Source organism: Jaculus jaculus, chromosome 9, assembly GCF_020740685.1.
Source record: "Jaculus jaculus isolate mJacJac1 chromosome 9, mJacJac1.mat.Y.cur, whole genome shotgun sequence".
In the NCBI taxonomy this organism is placed as follows: domain Eukaryota; kingdom Metazoa; phylum Chordata; class Mammalia; order Rodentia; family Dipodidae; genus Jaculus; species Jaculus jaculus.
In genome coordinates, this window is record NC_059110.1 from 84654606 (window position 1) to 84677248 (window position 22643).

Genomic DNA, 22643 nt, shown 5'->3' on the forward strand with positions numbered 1-22643 from the left:
AAAAGATATGAATTAAGCTTAAAGGCTAATGGAGAAAGAAATGTAGTATGTTCAAAAGTGGGAAACAGGAAACCAGCCTAAAGGCTGATTGAAGAATCATGGACAGCTTGACTAAGAAAGTACTTGACCTAAACCCTTTATTTTAAGGCTTTTTAGTTAGTTAGTTAGTTTCTCAAGGTAGGATCTCACTCTAGCCCAGGCTGACTTGGACCTTGCTCTGTAGTCCTAGGCCGGTCTTAAACTCATGGTGATCTTCCCATCTCTGCCTCCTGAGTGCTGGGATTAAAGGCATGTGCCACCATGCCAAGCTGTTTGGGGTACAAGGTCTCACTTTAGCCTAGGCTGACCTGAACTCATGCTTGTAGCCCAGGTTGGTCTCCAACTCACAGATATCCTCTTATCCCAACTTCCTCGGTGTTAGGATTAGAGGTGTGAGCTACCACACCAAGCTCTTTATGTACTTTAAAATGAATTTTAAAGCATCTAAGGTTCAAGCACAAGCATACCTTGGAATAAGAAAGTGCTATTTGTTGAAACACAGCATCATCTGGTGATTTACTGTATATGGCAACTCCTTGTTCATCATCATCAAAAGGGTAGTTAACCACTAAAGAACCTATTGAGAGAAAAGGACATGAACCATTATCTATCTTTAAATTGATCATGAACATAAAGTAAACTTCTCATAATACTGTTAGGAAAATCAAGAAAATTTGCCAAGGCTAATTTCCTCAATATAACTGAAAAATAAAGGCTAGGAGTGTGACTCAGTAACAGAGGGCTTATGTGGTGGTTTGATTTAGGTGTCCCACAGGAACTTATATGTTCTGAATGCTAGGTTCCTAGGTGGTGGAAATTTGGGAATTGAAGTCTCCTGGAGGCAGTGTACTGTTGGGGGCAAGCACATGGGTGTTATAGCCAGTTTCCTCTTGGCAGTGTTTGGCACACTCCCTAGCTGCTGGTTTCCACCTGATAGTGGCCAGGAGTTGATGTCTAGCCTCTGCTCATGCCATCATTTTCCCCTGCCATCATGGAGCTTCCCTTCGAGTCTATGAGCCAAAATAAACCCTTTACTCCCACAAGCTGCTCTTGGTTGGGTATTTTCTACTAGCAATTAGAAGCTGACTGCAACAGCAACATCAAAAAGACAATCAACTACTAATTTCCTCAATCAAAATCAAAATGAACAAGTGAGAAAATACATATGCATGCCACTCAAAGGTTATTCTTAACTAGAAAGGTGTTTGGAATTTACAACTTCAATAATTTTATTATTGTAAGATCTAGGATCAGAAACACGAGACTCCTTCAATAAAACTCAGAACATTTTAGGGCTGGAGAGATGGCTTAGCAGTTAAAAGGTATTTGCCTGCAAAGCCAAAGGACACAGGTTTGATTCTCCAGCATCCACGTAAAGCCAGAGGCATAAGGTGTCACATGCATCTGGAGTTTGTTTGCAGTGGCTGGAGGCCCTTGTGTGCCCATTCTCTATCTTTCTCTCTCTTAAATAAATAAGTAACTAAAATTTCAGACATTTAAAAAGCCATGGGATTTTAAAATATGAACAGATTCTTGAGGTCCAACTATGTCTCCTCATTTTGGAGATGTGGAATCTAAGATAGGGATAACAGAACTAGGCTGACCCACACTCAGAAAAAAAAACAAAAAAACAAAAAAATCTACCAAAGTGTTTTTTTTTAACTGGGGGGAGGGGAGGGAATTGGTTTTTTGAGGTAGAGTCTCACTCTAGCTCAGGTGGACCTGGAATTCACTATGTAGTCTCAGGGTGGCCTTGAACTCACAGTGATCCTCCTACCTCTGCCTCCTAAGTGCTGAGATTAAAGGTGTGTGCCACCACACCCGGCCCCAAAGTTTTTGTTTTTATAGTTTCTCTTATAGTCTAACTAAAAATTATTCAATGAGAGTTATTTCATGACCCAAGGCTAAAAAAGGGATGCTTTAAAACATGGAGAGTACATGCACTCCTCTTATGCTTCCCATAGGACATGAAGCACTTAGGGTATGTCTCAGGCAAAAGCTTCAAACTATGCATGTCAAAGAACTGAAACTTTTATTTTCCTATTCATCAAACTGCTTTCATCTGTCCATTTGTCCAATGTTTTTCCACTGAATTAGTTGTCCTTGCCCTGTATTTTTTCATGCCACTTTCTAGGAAAGGAGGTAGAATAGTCAGTTTCACATGTAGCAAATACTAACAAACATTCATAGGAAAAAAAAAAAAAGTTTTAAGAAGCAAGTATGAATTACAATGCTCATTTAATTCCCAAATAGTTTTAACAGAACAAGCGTGTTTTAATATGTCCTCTTAATTTTAAGCTTCAAAAGCATCTAATTTTACTCTGGACCCATGACCCATATTCAAAACTTCAAATAAAAAGTCAACAACAACTTTTTTTTCAGCACCATCAAGTGGTAACAGTCACTATGCCTCCCATATTGATACTCTTTCTGTGGGTCAGGTTCTGCTATCCATGAGTCACTTAACCTCTCTGTTTCAGATTCTCCATCTCCAAAACGAAGTGGATGGCTTAGTTAGACCTCAAGGGTATTTTTAAACGTTCATATTTTACTGAAAGAGAATTAGTTTTGTAACAATCTCAGGAATTAATTATCATCAACCTGAAAGCATAAACAACAAAATAAAAATAGGTAAATTAAAGTTAATAGGAAGTTAAAACCATTTATGCATCAAAAACACAATTAAAACTTGAACAAAGCCAGGCATGATGGCATACGCCTTTAATCCCAGCACTCAAGAGGCAGAGGTAGGAAGATCGCTGTGAGTTTGAGGTCACCCTAAGACTACATAGTGAATTCTAGGTCAGCCTGGACGAGAGCGAGACACTACCTCAAAAATAAAATAAAACTTGGACAAAGGAATTCAACAACTATCTCACCAAAGAGACTATACAAATGTTCAAGATTATTAATCACTGAAGAGGTGCACATCAAAACCACATGAGGTATCAATGGTGATTACTTTGCAAGGAAGAGAAGAAACTGGAGCTCTCATACATTGCCAGTGTGAATATGAGATGGTTTGGCCACTGGAAAACAGCCTGGCAGTTTTTCAAAAAGCCACACATAGGGAGCTTACCTACACAGCACCCCCGGCACAGGCAATCAGAACAGCGAACCAGTGAGCCACCCAGCCTACCTGAGCCCACAGTGCAACAAAGAGGGACCCAAGCAGGAGCGCAGCATAATTGAGACAAAACCATCCCAAAAGGTAATTGGGATTACACCAGGTTAGTACCCACCAAAAAAGCCTGGTATATAGGCTTGAATTGGAAGTGCTAATTGTACCTTCCATGTCAGGATAAATTGTATGTTAAATTTGATGAATTATTGGATTTGCCATTCTTTTTTAAATTTTTTTTTGTACATTTTTATTTATTTATTTGAGAGTGACAGACAGAGAGAGAATGGGCGCATCAGGGCCTCCAGCCACTGCAAACGAACTCCAAATGCGTGTGCCCCCTTGTGCATCTGGCTAACGTGATGTGGGTCCTGGGGAATCCAGCCTCAAACCGGGGTCCTTAGACTTCACAAGCAAGCACTTAACCACTAAGCCATCTCTCCAGCCCGGATTTGTCATTCTTAAATAAGCTATATTTTGGGTTGTCATTTGTTGCTTCCTGATTTATAGTGCTTTTGTTCCCTTTTCTGTCATTCATTAGTGAAGGGTCTCACATGGTCACAAGCTGACTTGGAACCCTCAACAGACCAGAAATCTTAGCCTCCTAGTTGACAGGATTAAGGGTGTGGGATCTGGTAGTCATAATACCTACTTTTGCATAAACACTGCTGTTTTTCATTGAATGTGTACATTGTTTGGTTAAATTTTAGAATCTGCCTACATTTTGTTCTACTCAGCATACTTGAATACTCTCATAGCAGGCAAACCCAACATATAGGGACACTTTTGTGGTTTCTCTGAGAGTCTTGAGAGCCACACCTAGCCCTTTAAGCTCCTACCCCTGAAGATTTATAACATCAGATTGATTGATACATCTAATAATACTGCAGCTAACTAGAAAATCCAAGCATTAAATTAATCCAAGATACAAAAGTATGTACATTATAGCAAGCAAAAATCAAGATAATAAAAATCTACCAAAAAGTATTAATGTACCAAAAATGACCTCCAGTGAAAGTGATTTAGAGGAAATGCCTAAGATTTCAAAAGAATGATTATAAATATGTTCAAAAAAATCAAAGAGGAAATTAAAGGAAAGAGGAAATCAAAGGAATCAAAGAAGACACAGGAAACCAATTTAATGAAATAAAGAGATCAATACAAGACATAAATAATGAAATAGAAATAATAAAGAAAAACCAGTCAGAATTACTAGCAATGAAGAACACAGTCAATGAAATAAAAAACTAAAAAAAATCTCAGCAGGAGAACAGATGAAGGAGAGGACAGAATATCTAAACTAGAAGACCAGGTATCAGATCTAACACAGTCCAATACAGAGAAAGACAAACTAATAGGAAAGTATAAATGGGAATTTCAAGATATTCAAGATACTATGAAAAGATCAAACATAAGAATTCAGGGTGTAAAGAAGGAGAAGAATTTCACTCCAAAGGCATAGTAGGCGTCTTCAACAAAATCACAGAAGGTAGATACAGGCATCCTTTAGAACACCAAACAGACAAAACCTGGAAAGAAACTCTCCTCACCATATTATAATTAAACTACCAAACACACAAACCAAAGAAAATATACTGAAAGCTGTTAAGAGAGAAAAATCAAGTGACATATAAAGGCAGGCCCATCAGGATTACAGCAAATTACTCAACACAAACTTTAAAAGCCAAAAGGGCTTGGAATGATGTATTCCAAATTCTGAAAGATAACAACTGTCAAACAAGGCTACTTTATCCTGTAAAGCTATCTATTCTATCCATTCAAATAGATGAAGAAATAAGGGCATAAGCAGGCTAAAAGAATATTTGAAGACAAAACCAGTTCTACAGAAAATACTTGAAAGCATTCTCCATGTTGAAGAGAAAGAAAAACACACATATAAGGAACCTGGAAAAAATAAACAATACTCAAATACTAGTTAATACAAGAAAGAAAAGGTAAAACCAGAAGAACTACAAAGCAAGAAAAATGGCAAAAATAAATACACATCTTTCAATAATAACTCTTAATATCAATGGCTTCAATGCCCCAACCAAAAGACACAGGTTTGCAGACTGGATTAAAAAGAAGTATCCTACAATTTGTTGCCTCCAAGAAACTCACCTTTTCACAAGGGTTGGACACTATCTTAGGATGAAAGGTTGGAAAACAATGTTTCAAGCAAATGGGCCTAGAAAACAAACAGGGGTTGCTATCTTAATATCTGACAAGGTAGACTTCAGTCCAACATTAGTTAGGAAAGAAGGAAAGTCACTTTATATTGATTAAAGGCACACTCCAACAGGAGGACATTACAATCCTAAACACATGCACCTAATGTGGGAGCTCCCAACTTCATCAAACAAACACTATTAGAACTAAGGTCACAGATAACACCAAACACAGCTATAGTGAGTGACTTCAACACCCCACTCTCATCAACTGACAGGTTATCCTGGGAAAAAATAAACAGAGAGGCATCTGGATTAAATGAGATCATAGAACCAATGGACCTAGCAGATATATACAGGACATTTCATCCAAATGCTGCAGAATACACATTCTTTTCAGCAGCACATGGAACATTCTCTAAAATAGACCATATATTAGGACACAAAGCAAATCTTAACAAACACAGAAAAACTGAAATAATTTCTTGTACTCTATCCTATCACAATGGGGATAAACTACAAATCAATAGCAAGAAAAGCTATAGAACATACTCAAAATCATAGCAACTAAACAATACACTACTAAATGATGAATGGGTCAATGAAGAAATCAAGAAGGAAATAAAAAAATTCATAGAGTCAAATGATAATGAAAACACAACACACCAAAACCTTTGGAACACAATGAAGGCAGTCCTAAGAGGGAAATTTATAGCTTTAAGTGCCAATACTAAGAAATTAGAAAGGTTGCAAGTAAACAACTTAATGCTTCACCTAAGAAGAACAAGACAAACTAAAAATCAGTAGACAGAAAAAATAATAAAGATTAGGGCAGAAATTAATGAAATAGAAACAAACAAACAAAAAAAACAATCCTCCAAAGAATCAATGAAACAAAGAGTTGGTTCTTTGAAAGGATAAACAAGATTGATAAACCTTTAGCAGATCTGAGCAAAAGAGAGAAGAGACACAAATTAATAAAATTAGAGATGAAAAAGGCAGCATCACAACAGATACCAGAGAAATTCAAAAAATCATAGGGACATACTATAATAACATATACTCCACTAAGTTTTAAAATCTGAAAGAAATGGATGATTTCCTTGATTTATATGATCTACCTAAATTAAATCAAGATGGGATTAACCACTTAAATAGACCTATAACAAGTTTGGAGATCCAAGCAGTTATCAAAATTCTCCCATCTAAAACAATTCCAGGACCAGATGGATTCACTGCTGAATTTTACCAGACCTTCATGGAAGAACTTACACCTATGCTTCTTGAGCTTTTCCATAAAATAGAAAAAGAAGGAATCTTAGCAAACTCCTTGTACGAAGCCAGAATCACCCTGATACTAAAACCACGCAAAGATAGAACATTACAGACCAATCTCCCTCATGAACATAGATGCAAAAATTCTCAACAAATTATTGGCAAACAGAATACAAGTATGTATCAGAAAGGTCATTCATCCTGACCAAGTAGGCTTTATCCCAGAGATGCAGGGATGGTTCAACACACACAAGTCAATAAATGTAATACATTATATAAATGGACTGAAGTACAAAAATCACATGATCATGATCAACTCATTACACGCAGAAAAAGCATTTGAGAGCTGGGTATGGTGGCACACACCTTTAATCCCAGCACTTGGGAGGCAGAGGTAGGAGGATCACTGTGAGTTTGAGGCCACCCTGAGACACATAGTTAATTCCATGTCAGCCTGGGCCAGAGTGAGACTCTACCTGAAAAAAACAAAAACCAACCAAACAAACAAAAAAAGCATTCGGCAAGATCTAATATCCCTTCATGATAAAAGTCCCACAGAGACTGGAAAAAAAGGAACATATCTCAACATAATAAAGGCTATTTTTTTTTTTTTTGTTTTGGTTTTTTGAGGTAGGGTTTTACTGTAGTCCAGGCTGACCTGGATTTCACTATGTAGTCTCAGGGTAGCCTTGAACTCAAGGCAATCCTTCTACCTCTGTGTCCTAAGTGCTGGGATTAAAGGCGTGTGCCACCTTGCCTGGCAATAAAGGCTATTTATGACAAGCGTATAGCCAACATAATACTAAATGGAAAAAACTTGAAGCTTTTCCACTAAAATCACGAATAAGACAAGGGTGTCTGCTGTCCCTACTTTTACTTTAAAATAGAGTACTGGAAGTCTTAGCCATAGCAATAAGGCAAGAGACACACATAAAAGGGATACAAATTGGAAAAGAAGAGATCAAATTATCATTATTTGCAGATGACATGATTCTATATGTAAAGGACCCTAATTACCCTACCAGCAAACTGTTAGAGCTGATAAACACCTATAGCCAAGTAGCAGGATGCAAAATAAATATACAGAAATCAGTAGCCTTCCTATATGCTAACAACAAACACACAGAGGATGAAATTAGAGAAGCACTCCATTCACAATTGCATCAAAAAATAAATAAATAAAAAGAACCTTGGAATAAACCTAACCAAGGCAGTGAAGGATCTCTACAATGAAAATTTTAAAATACTCAAGCAAGAAATTGCAGAAGACACTAGGATATGGAAAGCCATCCCTTGTTCTTGGATTGGAAGAATCAATATTGCGAAAATGGCAATCTTACCAAAAACAATCTACACATTTAATGCAATCCCTATCAAAATTCCAATGGCATTCTTCATGCAAACAGAAAAAAACAATCCAAAAATTCATTTAGAAGCACAAAAAACCCCTTTGAATATGTAAAACAATTTTGAGCAAAAAAAAAAAAAAAAAAAGGCTGGTGGTATCACCATACCTGATTTTAACCTATACTACAGAGCTGTAGTAACAAAAACAGCGTGGTACTGGCACAAAAGCAGATGTGTAGATCAGTGGAATAGAACAGAGGACCCAGATAAAAGTCCGGGTAGCTATAGTCACCTGATCAAAATGCCAAAAACACTCATTGGAGAAAAGACAGCCTCTTCAGCAAATGGTGCTGGGAAAACTGGATATGTTTCTGTAGAAGGATGAAAATAGATCCTTCTTTCTCTCCATGCACAAGAATTAAGTCCAAATGAATCAAAGGCCTTAATATGAGACCTGAAACTCTGAAACTGCTAGAGGAAAAAGTAGGGGAAACCCTTCAACATATTGGTCTTGGCAAGGACTTTCTGAATTATAACCCCAATTGCTCAGGCAATAAAACCACAGATTAACCACTGAGACCTAATGAAATTACATTTTGTACAACAAAGCACTATGAATAGAGCAAAGAGGCAACCTACAGAATGGGAGAAAATCTTTGCCAGCTATATATCTGATAGAGGATTAATATCTAGGACATACAAAGAACTCAAAAAATTAAATAATAAGAAATCAAACAACCCAATTAAAAAATGGGCTATGGAACTAAACAGAGTGTTCTCTAAAGAAGGAACACAGATGGCATATAAGCATCTAAAAAATGTTCAGTATCCCTAGTCATCAGGGAAATGCAGATTAAAATTATGTTGAGATTCTATCTCACTCCTGTTAGATTGGCTACCATCATGAAAACAAATGAACACAAATGCTGGTGAGGATGCGGAAAAAGAGGAACCCTTCTACACTGTTGATGGGAATGCAATCTGGTCCAGTCATTGTGGAAATCAGTGTGGAGGTTCCTTAGACAGCTTAAAGTTGATCTACCATATGACCCACTTGTACCACACCTAAGCATATATCCTAAAGACTTGTCTCACTACCTTAGAGTTACTTGCTCAACCATGTTTATTGCCACTCTATTCACAACAGCTAGGAAATGGAACCAGCCTAATGAAGATGTGGCACATTTATACAAAGGAGTTCTCAGTGGTAAATAAAATATGAAGTTATGAAATTTGCAGGAAAATGGGTGGATCTGGAAAGGATTATAGTGAGGTAACCCAGGCTCAAAAAATCAAATGTCACATGTTCTCTCTCATATGTGGATCCTAGCTACAAATGACTGGACTTCTGTGTGAGTAGGAAGAAAACTCAGTAGCAGAGGCCAGTAAGCTAGAAAGGAGATATAAAGAGAATAGAAAGGGAGGGAGGGAGGGGGGACCTAATAGGATGGTATTGTATATATGTAAGCAGAAGAACATATTAATGGGGGTGAAAAGGCCTAAGTGAGGTCAGGGGAAGAGACTGAGTAAGGAAAGGTGGAGGGAGGGCTAATCAAAATATAAGAGGATATAAATAAGTCATATGGAAACCTAGTTTTTTGGACAATGGAACACACAGGAACCATAGATTGTTAGTAGATAATTTTCAGTGCCAGGGATGGGATATCTTCCAGTGAGTTGTTGGCCAGGGAGGTCCCTGATGCCCCCAAAACATTACAGGCCATTGCTGAGGCCCTTGGTCTCCCACCAGGAATAAATGATAAGACCCTATTGCTGAAGACTCCACATACTTGGGCTGCTAGGTCACTGAGAAACCCTGCAGGAGCTCTGCTGAAAACCTCGCTGATATAGACCATCTGACAGAAAGCTGGAGAAAGCCACACTGCATGCAGTTCAATGGGAGAGAGACAAATCACCAATGAAGATACCCAACAGTAGACACTACAAGCCTTATATTTGGCTAGCCGGGTGAAATGAGCCAACTGGTGTAATAGTGGCACATTTGTTATGCGGGAAACCAACCACCCTCTAATTTGACTGGAGGTCTGCTCCATGGGAAGGAATATATCCCTGATACTGAAAACCTACAATGGATAGTCATGAGCCCTAGGGGTGTAATGTCTGCTGCTGTCTGGCTGAAAGTATACACTATGTTCACCAAACTGCCCAGTAAGCACTTCTCTTAATGTTCATACCCATATATTAATGCTACTCTCACTTTTGGATAGAGAAGCTTCTCTTTTCAGATGGCAGTGACCTTGGGATGACTCAGAAGGCACCATGGTGCTGAGAAGTGACAGAAGAGTTCTCAACACTGAAATATCACACCTTTCATGGCTCAGGGTCCACTGTGGAAGAGGTGGCAGAAAGAATGTAAGAGCCAAAGGAAGGGTAGGACTCCTTACAATGTGCTCCTCCAGACACAAAATGGCTGGCATATCAATGACCTCACACTGCCTGACACTAAAAGACCATCATAATAGGAAGAAAAAATCATGACATCAAAATGAAAGAGAACTAGGTATGGTGGCACACGCCTTTAATCCCAGCACTTGGGAGGCAGAGGTAGGAGGATTGCCATGAGTTTGAGGCCACCCTGAGACTACATAGTGACTTCCAGGTCAGCTTGAGCTAGAGTGAGATCCTACCTCAGAAAACAAATGAACAAAATAAAAGAGAAACTGATTGAGAAGGAGAGGATATGATGGAGAGTGGAGTTTCAAAGGGGAAAGTTGGGGAGGGGGAGTTACTATGGGATATTGTTTACAATTATGGAAGTTGTCAATAAAAATAATATATTTTTAAAAAGCTACACATAGAATTACCATATGGCTTAGCATTCTATTCCCCCAAACAGGGACTTCAAGTAGAATTGTATATGCCAATGTTCAAAGCAGCACTATTTGTAAAAGTCAAAAAGTGAAAACCACCACATTTCTACAAATGGCTAAATGGATACAGTGTGAAATAAATTTTCAAATATTACTCATCTGTGAAAAGGAATGAAGTACTGATTCATGGCATAACTTGAATGAATGAATCCTAAAACTATTATGCTAAATGAAATAAGCCAAACATAAAAGAATAAATATTGTATGGTTCCATTTGTATGATCTAGAGTACATAAATCCAGAGATAGAACACAGATTAGTGGTTACCAGATGCTAAGGAGAGGGCAGAGTGGGAAGAAATTTTTAGCAGATATGGGGTTTACTTTTGGGAAGATGAAAATGTTTTAGAACTTGATAGAGGTGGTAAATTCTCAATTGTGAATGCACAAAATGCCACTGGAATTGTCCACTTGATAACAGTTAGTTGAGAATTTCATTTTAATTAAAAAAAAGCATTGAAGTTTATAAAAAGGAATCTTTATATTCTTTCAAAATCTTTCTAAATTGTTAAGTTTGCAATGAAGGGCTGGGAACATGCTACTCAAATCTATGTCACTCTGTTACATAATTTTCAGCCCAAACAAGAAAGATGCAAGGACAGGTTCTCTGCCCTCCCCTTTCTGCCTAGACACAGAGCATAAATTTTCCATAAGAAAAGTGCTCTCTGGATACAAAGAAAAAAAAAAAAATCCTATCATGAGACAGAAGTCAAGGCCAGTAAGTCTATACAAACAATTCTTACTAAAAATAACCCTTATCTACTACTTGTTTCCCCTATGCATTTTTAAATAAATACCTCACAATTTACTGATCCTGGACGCCCAAATCTCTTTCTTTATTTAGTCATTTTTTATAACATATGGCCTTTGTTAAGATGCATAATCTTCAAATCTAACTACTTTTTAAAATAGAATTTTACTTCCTTGAGATTCCTTCTAACTGCCATGCCACATAAAAATAGTAACATCAAATAAATTTTGTCTGCTTTCTATCAATTCACAAAGTCAAACTCCAGCTGATAAGCTAAGAGGGCACAGCAATTTTCCCCACTGCAGAAAAAATCTTTTATATTTCTTTGCCAAATTTCTTTGCCAAAATTTTAGAAACTTAAAAATTTTAAGCTAAGAAAACAAAGTGAAGCTACAAGTCAAGTTGACTGAAGATGCCAGTGTCTTCCCATGCCATGGCATCTTGTGCAACTGTGACTTGTCTTCACTGTAACATGACTCTTACTAAGACTTTAGATTTAACTAATATGACATATGACTCTTTTTCATTTTTCTTTTCTTGTTTTTGGAGACAGGGTCTTACTATGGTGCACAGGTTGGCTTTGAATTCATGATCTTCCTGCTTCAGCTTTCCAAAAAGCTGGGGTTAAAGACATGTAGCACACCTTGCTAACATGTGACAATTCTGAGAATATTTTCCCAAGTATTAAAAAATTAACACAGCTGGGCGTGGTGGTGCACGCCTTTAATCCTAGCACTTGGGAGGCAGAGGTAGGAGGATCACTATGAGTTCGAGGCCACCCTGAGACTACATAGTTAATTCCAGGTCAGCCTGAGCCAGAGTGAGACCCTACCTTGAAAAACAAAACAAAACAAAACAAAACAAAACAAAACAAAAACAACAACAACAAAAAAAACAAGAAAAAATTAACACAGCATAAAATACATAAAATATTTAAAAGTAACATTAAAAGTATATTTTGCCAGTCTATGTATAACTTCATAATTCCTATAGACTCTCTGAGAATTATCCATGAATAATTAACTAAGAAAGTATGTTTTTCTACTATGGGGAATCTTTCAAAGCAAGTTTTAGAGACTCTTAATTTACTCTCCAAATCTAATTATCCATAACAATGTAATGTCATTCTAAAATGGAAGGTTATTCCATATGCTATCAAATCTCAATTGTGATAATTCTGTTGGACATTTCAACAAATAGTAACACTAAATCTCTTCTTCATTGTCATGGTCTTTTTATTTTAAAGCTTTATTGACATATAATTCACAACCATTTAATGCATCCATTTAAAGGTGTTTACAGGGTTATGCAACCACTGCTACTACCTAGTTTGAGAATATTTTCATGACTCTAAAAAGAACTCCTGGAACCTGTTAGCAATCACTGACCCTTTCCTTCCCTCCAGTGGCTAGTCCAACTCAAGAATTACATGCCAAGTTTATGGATTTGTCTATTTTGAACAGTTCCTATAGATGTGTCTCACAATGTAGTCTTTTGTGATGGCTTCTACCATGCAGCATGCTTTTGAGGCTTGTCTATGCTTTAGTAGGCACAAGTACTTAACTGCTTGTCATGCTCAATATTTCACTGTGTGCACATACCACATTTTATTTTTCCATTTATCAGATAATGGTTGTATTTACCTTTTGGCTATTATGAATACTGCTGAATGAACATCCATGTATCCTGAACACTCACATTCAAGCTTATGTGTACATGTTTTTAGCCCTTCTATGCACTGATACCTTCATTCTCAGTCACACAAGCCTAACTGGACATTATGATAGCTTTTAGTGTTGACCTCAACTGCACCATTCCTGCTGAATCAGATGGAGGTACATAACCTCAGACCCTCTGAAAATGGGCCATTATACCACAGTTCAGGATATGTATGTAGCAAGTGAAAGATAAGAGAAAGTCAAAATCTCTATATTATATAAGAATTTATGAAACTTAAAGTGCTGAAAATTTGGATCTGTTGTTCAATTTTTATGAATGACAAAGAGTAATGTTACCAAATTCCCAGTGTGAGGAGTAGACACAAACTACTTGAAAAATTACAAGAGAGAGGAAAGGGAGGATGACAAAAGGACAGAAAAGAAAAGACAGAAAAGAATGGAAAAAAGAGAGAGGGAAGGAAGGAAGAAGGAGAAGACAGGGGGACAGAAGGGGAAGAAAAAAGAAGTTGGATATGGAGAGAGAAAAAGGATGCCAAGGGAAAACAAAGAGGGGAGAGGCCAGGTATGGCAGTATATACCTGCAATCCCAGCACTCAGGAGGCAGAGGCAAGAAGATCACTGCAAGATTTGAGTCCAGGGCTGGAGGGATGGCTTAGCAGTTAAGGTGTTTGTTTGCAAAGCCAAAGGACCCAGGTTCAATTCCCCAAGACTCATGTTAGTCAGATGCACAAGGTAGCACATGCACCTGGAGTTCATTTGCAGTGGCTTGAGGCCCTGGCATGCCCTTTCTTTCTCTCTCTGGCCCCCCTCTCTCTGTCAAATAAACAAATAAAAATAAAAAATATTAAAAAAAAGATTGAGTCCAGTCTGATCTACATAGTAAATTCCAGGCCTGCTTGGGCTATGTAGAAATACCTTGTTTAAAAACACAAAACAAGGGCCAGAGAGTTGGCTTAGCACTGAAAGTGCTTGCTTGCAAAGCCTAATGATCTGGGTTCAATTCCCCAGTGCTCATGTAAAGCCAGATGCACAAAGTGGCACATGCATCTACAACTTGTTTGCAGTAGCTAGATCTGGCATGTCTATTTGCTCTCTCTATTCTCAATTTCTCCCTCTTTGCAAATAAACAAACATAAAAATAAAAATAAAACAAGCAAACAAAATATGAAAAGAAAAGTTGGAAGAGATTAGCCAGGGAAATTGGCCTTTATAAAAAGAAAAAAGATCTTTATTGTTATTTGTCATATAAGCAGTAACAGAATACTTAGTGTCTAAGACTACTGTGATGGTTTTGATTCACGTGTCCCCAATAAACAGGTGTTCTGAATGCTAGGTTCCCAGTTGATGGAGATTTGGGAATTAATATCACTTGGAGGCAGTGGATTGTTGGGGGTGGGCTTATGGGTATTATAGCCAGTTTCTCTTTGTCAGCGTTTGGCACACTCTCCTGTAACTGTTGTCTACTTGATGCTGGCCAGGAGGTGATGTCCACTCTCTGCTCATGCCATCGTTTTCCCCTGCCATCATGGAGCTTTCCCTCAAGTCTATAAGCCAAAATAAATCTTTTTTTTTTTCTTCCTCCATAAACTGCTCTTGGTTGGGTGATTTCTGCCAGCAATGCAAATCTGACTGCAGCAAAAAAGTTGGTACCAGAGTAGTGGGAAAGCTGCTACACAACTGACTGTGTGGCTTTGGCTTTTTGGAGCTGATTTTCAAGAGGAATGTGGAAGGATTTGAAACCTTGGCGTAAGAGATGCCTTGCAATGCTGTAAGTACAGCTTGATGGACTATTCTGGTCAGAACTGAAAGACCTGAATACAGTAACAACTATGGACTATGAGGTTTGGCTTGTGAGGGTGAGAAAGAGCTTTGCTTGGACTGGGCTAGAAGCAGTTTTGTCATGTTTGTGTCCTGAGAACTTGTGCAGGGTTGCTTTGTGTAGAAACAAACTGATGTGAGCAGAGGGATATGGCCCCAAAAGAAATCTTTAGGCTGAAACTTCTGCCTGTTCAGCTGCAATTATACAACCTTTGAGATCAGGCCAGCTGACCTGCACTGGGGCAACAGGAAGAATGTAGACTCTTGAAGGGGCCTGAGTGCTCAAGGAGTGTCTTGTTCTTCAAAATCTGCTTTATTCCCCCTTGGATTAACAAACTGACACTGTACCTGGTATTGTGGAGTGTAAGAAATGCAGTAACAAGAAGGTCATTGAGTTTGCAACATGGTTTTGTGTTTTGGAAATGGCCATGGGCAGTATGAAGCATGTTTGCTAGATGCCTGCATGGAGACCCAATACAGCTGTGAGGATGAACTGTGGATTGCAGAGGAGAGCCAGTGGAGATACCGGGACCACGAAATGCCTGCTAAGGACAGCTGCTGGCCCCAGATAAAGTTTTCCAGGACTGGGAGTAGCCTAGTTGGAGGGGTGGAATTGGAACTCAGGAGACTTGTTGCTTGTTAGAATTATTGGACTTGGAGATTTACCACTGGCTACAGTTGTTGGACTTGAAGCTGCAGAGTTTGATGATTGCCGTGTTTTAAATCTTGTATTGGTTAAATATTTCTTTGCTATGCCCATTGCCATCTTTTGCAGTGTAAATGTGAATTCTGTGCCATTATGGTTTTTTGGGGGACTTTTTGGTATTATGGCTCAGTTAAAAGATCTCAGACTATGGGAATATTTGAACATTATTAGGATTGATAAAAAGTAAGGGGACTTTTAAAGTTGGATGAATGCATTGTTATTTTATATTATGTATGATTATCAGCTTACTGGGGCTAAGAGAAGAATGTGGTGGTTTGATTCAGGTGTCCCCCATAAACTTAGGTGTTCTGAATGCTAGGTTCCCAGCTGATGGGGATTTGGGAATTAATGCCTCTTGGAGGCAGTACTGTTGGTGGGCCTGTGGGTATTATAGCCAGTTTCCTCTTGCCAATGCTTGGCACATTTTCCTGTAACTGTGGTCCATCTGCCACAGGGAGTGACTTCCACCCTCTGCTCATGCCATTGTTTCCCCCTGCCATCATGGAACTTTCCCTTGAGTCTGTAAGCCATCATAAATCCTTTTTTCCTACAAGGTGCTCTTGGTCAGGTGATTTCTGCCAGCAATGTGAACCTGACTGCAACAACTACAAATAGGTAAAATTTCCCCAGGATTTTAAAATGCTCTCAACAAAAAGTAATTAGTGGAATCTAAAGTTGCCATACCTCCATGCAGATTTGCTGATAGCACAAATGGATAGGCCTTCAACCAGCTCATTACAGCAATGGTTTCTGGTTGGATAGGATCTGTGATCTGAACAAACTGGTCTGGGAAATTCCGGTTGAGATCAAAGTTGTTGCTGTTGTTTCTGCCAACTACACTTACTGAATCTCCTGTAGAAAGAAGAATTCAAATTTAAGGCATGTTTGCTTACATTTTAATCCAACACATACTGCTTCAGCAATCAAACTGAAAGGTAAGTGCACACATATCAGGCTTGTTGTCAATCCCAATGTTATTAAAATGTCTATTTTGATTTTTTTGTATTTTATTTTTATTTATTTGAGAGAGGGAAAGAGGCTGAGCGTGCACACACGAGAGAGAGAGAGAGAGAGAGAGAGAGAGAGAGAGAACTGGTGTGCTAGGGCTTCTAGCCACTGCAAACAAACTCCAGATGCATGCGCCACCTTGTGCATCTGGCTTACATGAGTACTGGGGAATTGAACCTGGGTCCTTAGGCTTTGCAGGCAAGTGCCTTAACTGCTAAGCCATCTCTCCAGCTTACATTGTATATTTTTTTAAAAACTCTATCTCTTCCACATTTTTAGAGCGGAGAGGTAAAACCATTATCCTTTCACTTCTCCCCTCTGGTGTCCATAATCACGATATAATGACACGATCAACACATCTACTAAGCATTACTGATCAGAGAGAGGTTGTATGGTACTTATACACAGTCTAAGACAACAAATAGAGACCAAATGAAAATTGTGATATGTTTACACTGAAAAGGTAAAGTTAGCCAAGAACACAGTTGGATATTTAACCTGATAGAGAAAAAGGATTTAAGCTTAGCTGTGCAGATTCCATTTCACTATGTGCTCAGCACTCTATTACTGTCATTATAATTAGAAAAAGAATTGTGAGTGAATGAAGAAAAATAACTAAAGGGCTCAGTGGTAATTAGATCCACTTTTCAGAAAGGGGGAGTGTTGTAGGAGGTACTGTGATGCTGACAGCCTAAGCATGTTTGTTCAGACGAGCTTCTGGGTAACAATGAGCAGCTGACTCTCCATGTGGCAAGCTTGGTGTGAGTTATCAATCACATGGCAGAATCACACTGTAGCGCCTAGTCTACTAAGGTATCACTGCCTTGAAGCAACTGTGGGAGAGTAAAATATCACACCCCAAATACATTTCTTGGGCATATTTCAAGTTGGTACTGAGAGAAACTACAGACAGGAATAACTCTGAAAATGTATCCTTTTATAAAAAGAAATTAACATCTATATACATTAGTAAGCAGAAAATGCAGTTAGGGGCTTTCTATCTTATCCTCTTTTCTGCCTAGGAAATGTATTCCTATAGGTAGATTAGAGGTTTGACACTTGAGTCCAGAGATGATCAAAGGTGACTATCACCTGGCAGACTGTGTAACAAGACAGTTCTTGCTGGATGTGAGCATTCTTTCTTCAACCTTCAACGAGGTCCAAACCCTCGTCCTTTGCTTAGGTGGATATGAGTCAACTGCCTAGCCCTCCTTTGAGTCTTGTATTTGGTGTGTGGATCTCATGTTTCTGTACATAAATAAATTTGTTTTTTCCTTGTTATCTACCCTTTGTCAGTTTATTTCAGCCCCAAATTATCAAACCTTCAGAGGGGAAAATAAAGAAAATGTGAAAAGTTCCCTATGGATTCATGGAGAGTGTAGAGGGAATGGACTCTCACTATCCTAGGGTTCTGCAGATGGTGGCCTGTGTAAACCTGTTCTTCCAGCCTTTATGGTATTTGTCCCAAGAAATGGGCTTACCTACAGGAGGCAAGAGGAAGAAAAAGCAACATCTGAGCAGGGTTAGAATACATATGAAGTACAGAACGAGGTCAAAAAAGTTACTGGCTTCAAGTACTATCTGTTTTTTCACTTAAAATAAGGTTGCAAACACAATAATTCAATAATAACTGCAAAAATGAAATAATTTACAAAAATAAAATTATTTTTAATAAATAAGTGTAAGTTAATCTTGCTTGTCAACTTAGTTGGACTGAGAAACAGTTAAGATTAGTAAAACTCAAAGCTGGATATGTCTGTGAGGGTTTTTTTTGTTATTCTTTTATAGAGGTAATTGATTTGTAAATAGCAACTAGTAGAGAAAGATTCTCTTTGAATGTGGGTGTCTGACACGCTGGGGGCCAGATGGAACAAAAAAATGGAAGGAGGAAAACAGCTATTACATGCATTCTCCATTCTTTTTGACTGTGTGCATCTCTTGCTGCTGCCATCACCCATGGGCATCAGACTCTAGCTTCTTCAGCTTTTCAGTGTAGACTCACAATGGTGATTCCAAGGTGCTACCAGGGCTAAGCCTTGGGCTGGATGTACATCATTGGTTCTCCTTGTTATGAGGCTTACAGGTTCTTGGACTGAGTAGCTACCAGGTTCTCTGTTTCTTCAGCTTACAGAGGGCCACTGTTGATCTACCCAGCCTCCAATCATGCAAGCCATCTTATAAATCCCCCTTTATGATTCTATACACATGCAAACACACACACACACATTCTATTCCTTTGGAGAACATTAATGAATGTAAAAAGCCACTACCAAAATGCAAGTAATGCTACTAAATAAAAGTTTGATCATATAGTGAAAAATCTAATCTATCTTATGCGTATACAAAAAGCTACATAAATAATAAGAATAAAAAATGTTAAAAAGAAAAAAATTTGAGCGGGGCATGGTGGTGCATGCCTTCAATCCCAGCACTCAGGAGGCAGAGGTAGGAGGATTGCCATGACTTTGAGGCCACCTTGAGAGTACATAGTGATAGCCTGATATAGATCAAAATACTACCTCAAAAAACAAACAAACAAAAAAGTAACGGAATAAGTTCAATGTCTCCTCTATCATGCCATACAATACCCCAAAGACTAAGCATTAACAGTCTGTTATTCATTACCTTCCTGGGACTTTTCATACCCATCAGGATTCATGGATGGCATAAGATGAATTCTAGTGCCACGAACTAAATCAGTTATTTCTGGGTCTGTTCCGAAGTTCTTACAAAGGTATTCAATGAGGTTCAGTAGCAGTTCTCTTCCAACTACTTCATTTCCATGCATATTTCCAATGTACTTAAATTCTGGTTCACCTGCAGACAAAATAATTACATGGAAGACTTGTTTTCCTTTTCAGTTATCATGGAGTCTGATTTTCCCCTAAGATGTATAAAAGTCCTGAACCAGGGCTGGAGGGATGGCTTGGCAGTTAAAGCGTTTGCCCCCAAAGCCAAAGGATCCAAGCTCAGCTCCCCAGGACCTATGTAAGCCAAATGCACAAGGTGGTACATGTGTCTGGAGTTCATTTGCAATGGCTGGAGGCCCTGTTATGCCCATATTCTCCATCCCTCTCTCTCTCTCTTTGACTCTCTCAAATAAATAAATAATATTTTAAAAAATCATGAACCAAAACTTAAAAAATATTTTATTTATTTATTTACTTGAGAGAGAGAAAGACAGAGGAAGAGGCAGAGAGAAAGAGAGAGAATAGGCACACCAGGGCCTCCAGCCACTACAAACGAACTCCAGATGCATGCGTCCCCTTGTGCATCTGGCAAATGAGTCCTGGGGAAACGAAACGGGGTCCTTAGGATTTGCAGGTAAATGCCTTAACTGCTAAGCCACCATCCCAGCCCCAAGACTTTTTTTTTAGTGTGAGAGAGAGAGAAGAGAGAGAGAATTGGCACGCCAGGGCCTCCAGCCAGTGCAATCGAACTCCAGACGTGTGCACCACCTTGTGCACATGTGCAACATTGCATCACCTGTGTGATTGACTTATGTGGGATCTGGTGTGCCAATTCTATCTTCTTTCTTCTCTCTCTCTCCTTCTCTTGTGTGTGTGCGCACACACACACATACTTCAAATAAATAAATAAGAAAAAAAACAAAAAAAGGAAAGAAAATACCATTCAAGTAGGTATTATCAAAAGAATTTTCTTTGAGCTAGGCATGGTGGCACACACCTTTAATCACAGTACTTGGAAGGTAGAGGGTAAGAGGACTGCTGTGAGTTCAAGGCCAGCTTCAGAATACATAGTGAATTCCAGGTCAGCCTGAGCTAGAGTATGACCCTGCTTCAACCCCCACCCCAATTTTTTTTTTCCTTGGGCTGGAGAGATGGATTAGTGGTCAATGAGCATGCCTGCAAAGCCAAAAGATCCAGGTTCAATTCCCCAGAACCCACATAAGCCAGATGCACAAAGTGGTGCGTGTGTCTGGAGTACATATGCAGTGGCTAGAGGCCCTGGTGTGTCCAATTCTCTGTCTGCTTCTTTCTCTCTATATATGTATTTCTCAAATAAATAAAAATAAGTAAATTTAGGGCTGGAGAGATGGCTCATTGGTTAAGGCACTTGCCTGCAAAGCCTAGTAATGACTAAGGTTCAATTCCTCAGTGCTCATATAAGCCAGATGCACAAGAGGGTGCATGTATCTGGAGTTTGTTTGCAGTGGCTAAAGGCCCTGGTGTGCCCATTTTCTCTATCTGCTCTTTTCTCTTTCCTTTCTTCTCTCTTAAATAATAATAAAACTTTAATTAAAAACAGAATTTTCAGCTGGGCGTGGTGGCGCACGCCTTTAATCCCAGCACTCGGGAGGCAGAGGTAGGAGGATCACTATGAGTTTGAGGCCACCCTGAGACTACATAGAGAATTCCAGGTCAGCCTGAGCTAGAGTGAGACCCTACCTCATAAAACCAACAAAAAACAAAAAACAAAAAACAAAAAACCCAGAATTTTCTTTTCTGAGGATCACCTACATCTTTCTCTTTTGACTATATTTTCTTCTTTTTTAATATTCTTAAAATTTTATTTATTTATTTGAAAGTCGAGAGAGACAGAGAGAAGAGAGGCAGACAGAGAGAGAATGGATGCGTCAGGGCCTCTAGCCACTGCAAACGAACTCCAAACGCATGTGCTCCCTTGTGCATCTGGCTTATGCGGGTCCTGGGGAATTGAACCTGGGTACTTTGGCTTCACAGGAAAACCCCTTAACTGCTAAGCCATCCCTCCAGCTATATTTTCTTTTTTTTTTTTCTTAAAATATTTTTTTGTTCATTATTTATTTATTTATTTGAGAGCAACAAACACAGGGAGAAAGACAGATAGAGGGAGAGAGAGAGAATGGGCGCACCAGGGCTTCCAGCCTCTGCAAACAAACTCCAGACGCGTGCGCCCCCTTGTGCATCTGGCTAACGTGGGACCTGGGGAACCGAGCCTTGAACTGGGGTCCTTAGGCTTCACAGGCAAGCGCTTAACCGCTAAGCCATCTCTCCAGCCCTTCTTTTTTTTTTTAAATTAATTTAGTTGAAATAAGAGAGAGAGGAAGAGAGCATAGGTATGCCAGGCCTTCCCACCACTATAAACAAACTCCAGATACATGTGCCATTCTGTATATCTGGCTTTATGTAGGCACTGAGGAATCGAACCCAGAATGGCAGGGTCTTAACTCTAGTCCAGGCTGGAACTCACTCTGTAGTTTCAGGCTGGCCTCAAGTTCATAGTAATTCTTCTACCTCTGTTTCCTGAGTGATGGGATTAAAGATGTGCGCCACCATGTCTGGCTAAGTTTTCTTAATTCACATTGTCCTGCTGTTTTCTTAATTCATGTTCTGCACAATACAGGTGACATTTCTGGACAAAGCACCACAATATAACATATAGCTTAAAGAGACACTACTGAAATTATGTGCAAAGTCATACCAATTACCTGGTTCATGGACACCTGGATTATCAGATATCTCCATCACATAGAGTTCTCTAGACTCTACAGATTTTCCCAATGAATACAGACGAGTGATATTAGGGTATTCATTGGCAAATCTTCGCAAGAAGATTTCCATATCAGGGAAATGGTGGTGGCGAAAGTCTTTTGGCTGAACTGGCTGTTGGGAAGATGATGTTCCAGGAGGAATATTAGGGACAGCAACTGTACTAGCTGTTGCCACAGGTTCAGTTGTGTGAGGAACTGCTGAGCTCACAGTTGGCCTAAGAGAAAAATCCACCTCTGTGGCAGGTCCGTCTTTCACAGTTATATTGTTAATAGTCAGTGGCATATACCTGAAAAATATTTGAAAAAGTAGATGGCTTAGTCTTATAAAAACATAATAGCCTTTTCAT

At 38.9% G+C, this 22643-nt stretch overlaps 1 protein-coding gene across 1 annotated transcript in view; it reads right to left on the reverse strand.

The window, feature by feature from the left end:
* The window catches only part of Cpd (carboxypeptidase D), a 94420-nt gene that overhangs the window by 29533 nt on the left and 42244 nt on the right, over positions 1-22643 (reverse strand). Inside the window, exons 5-8 of the mRNA XM_004667877.2 lie at positions 22234-22583; positions 19428-19619; positions 16479-16646; positions 507-616 (exon numbers count right to left, since the gene is read on the reverse strand). Of these exons, the coding sequence (XP_004667934.2) occupies positions 507-616; positions 16479-16646; positions 19428-19619; positions 22234-22583 (820 nt within the window). The remainder of the gene's footprint in view (positions 1-506; positions 617-16478; positions 16647-19427; positions 19620-22233; positions 22584-22643) is intronic.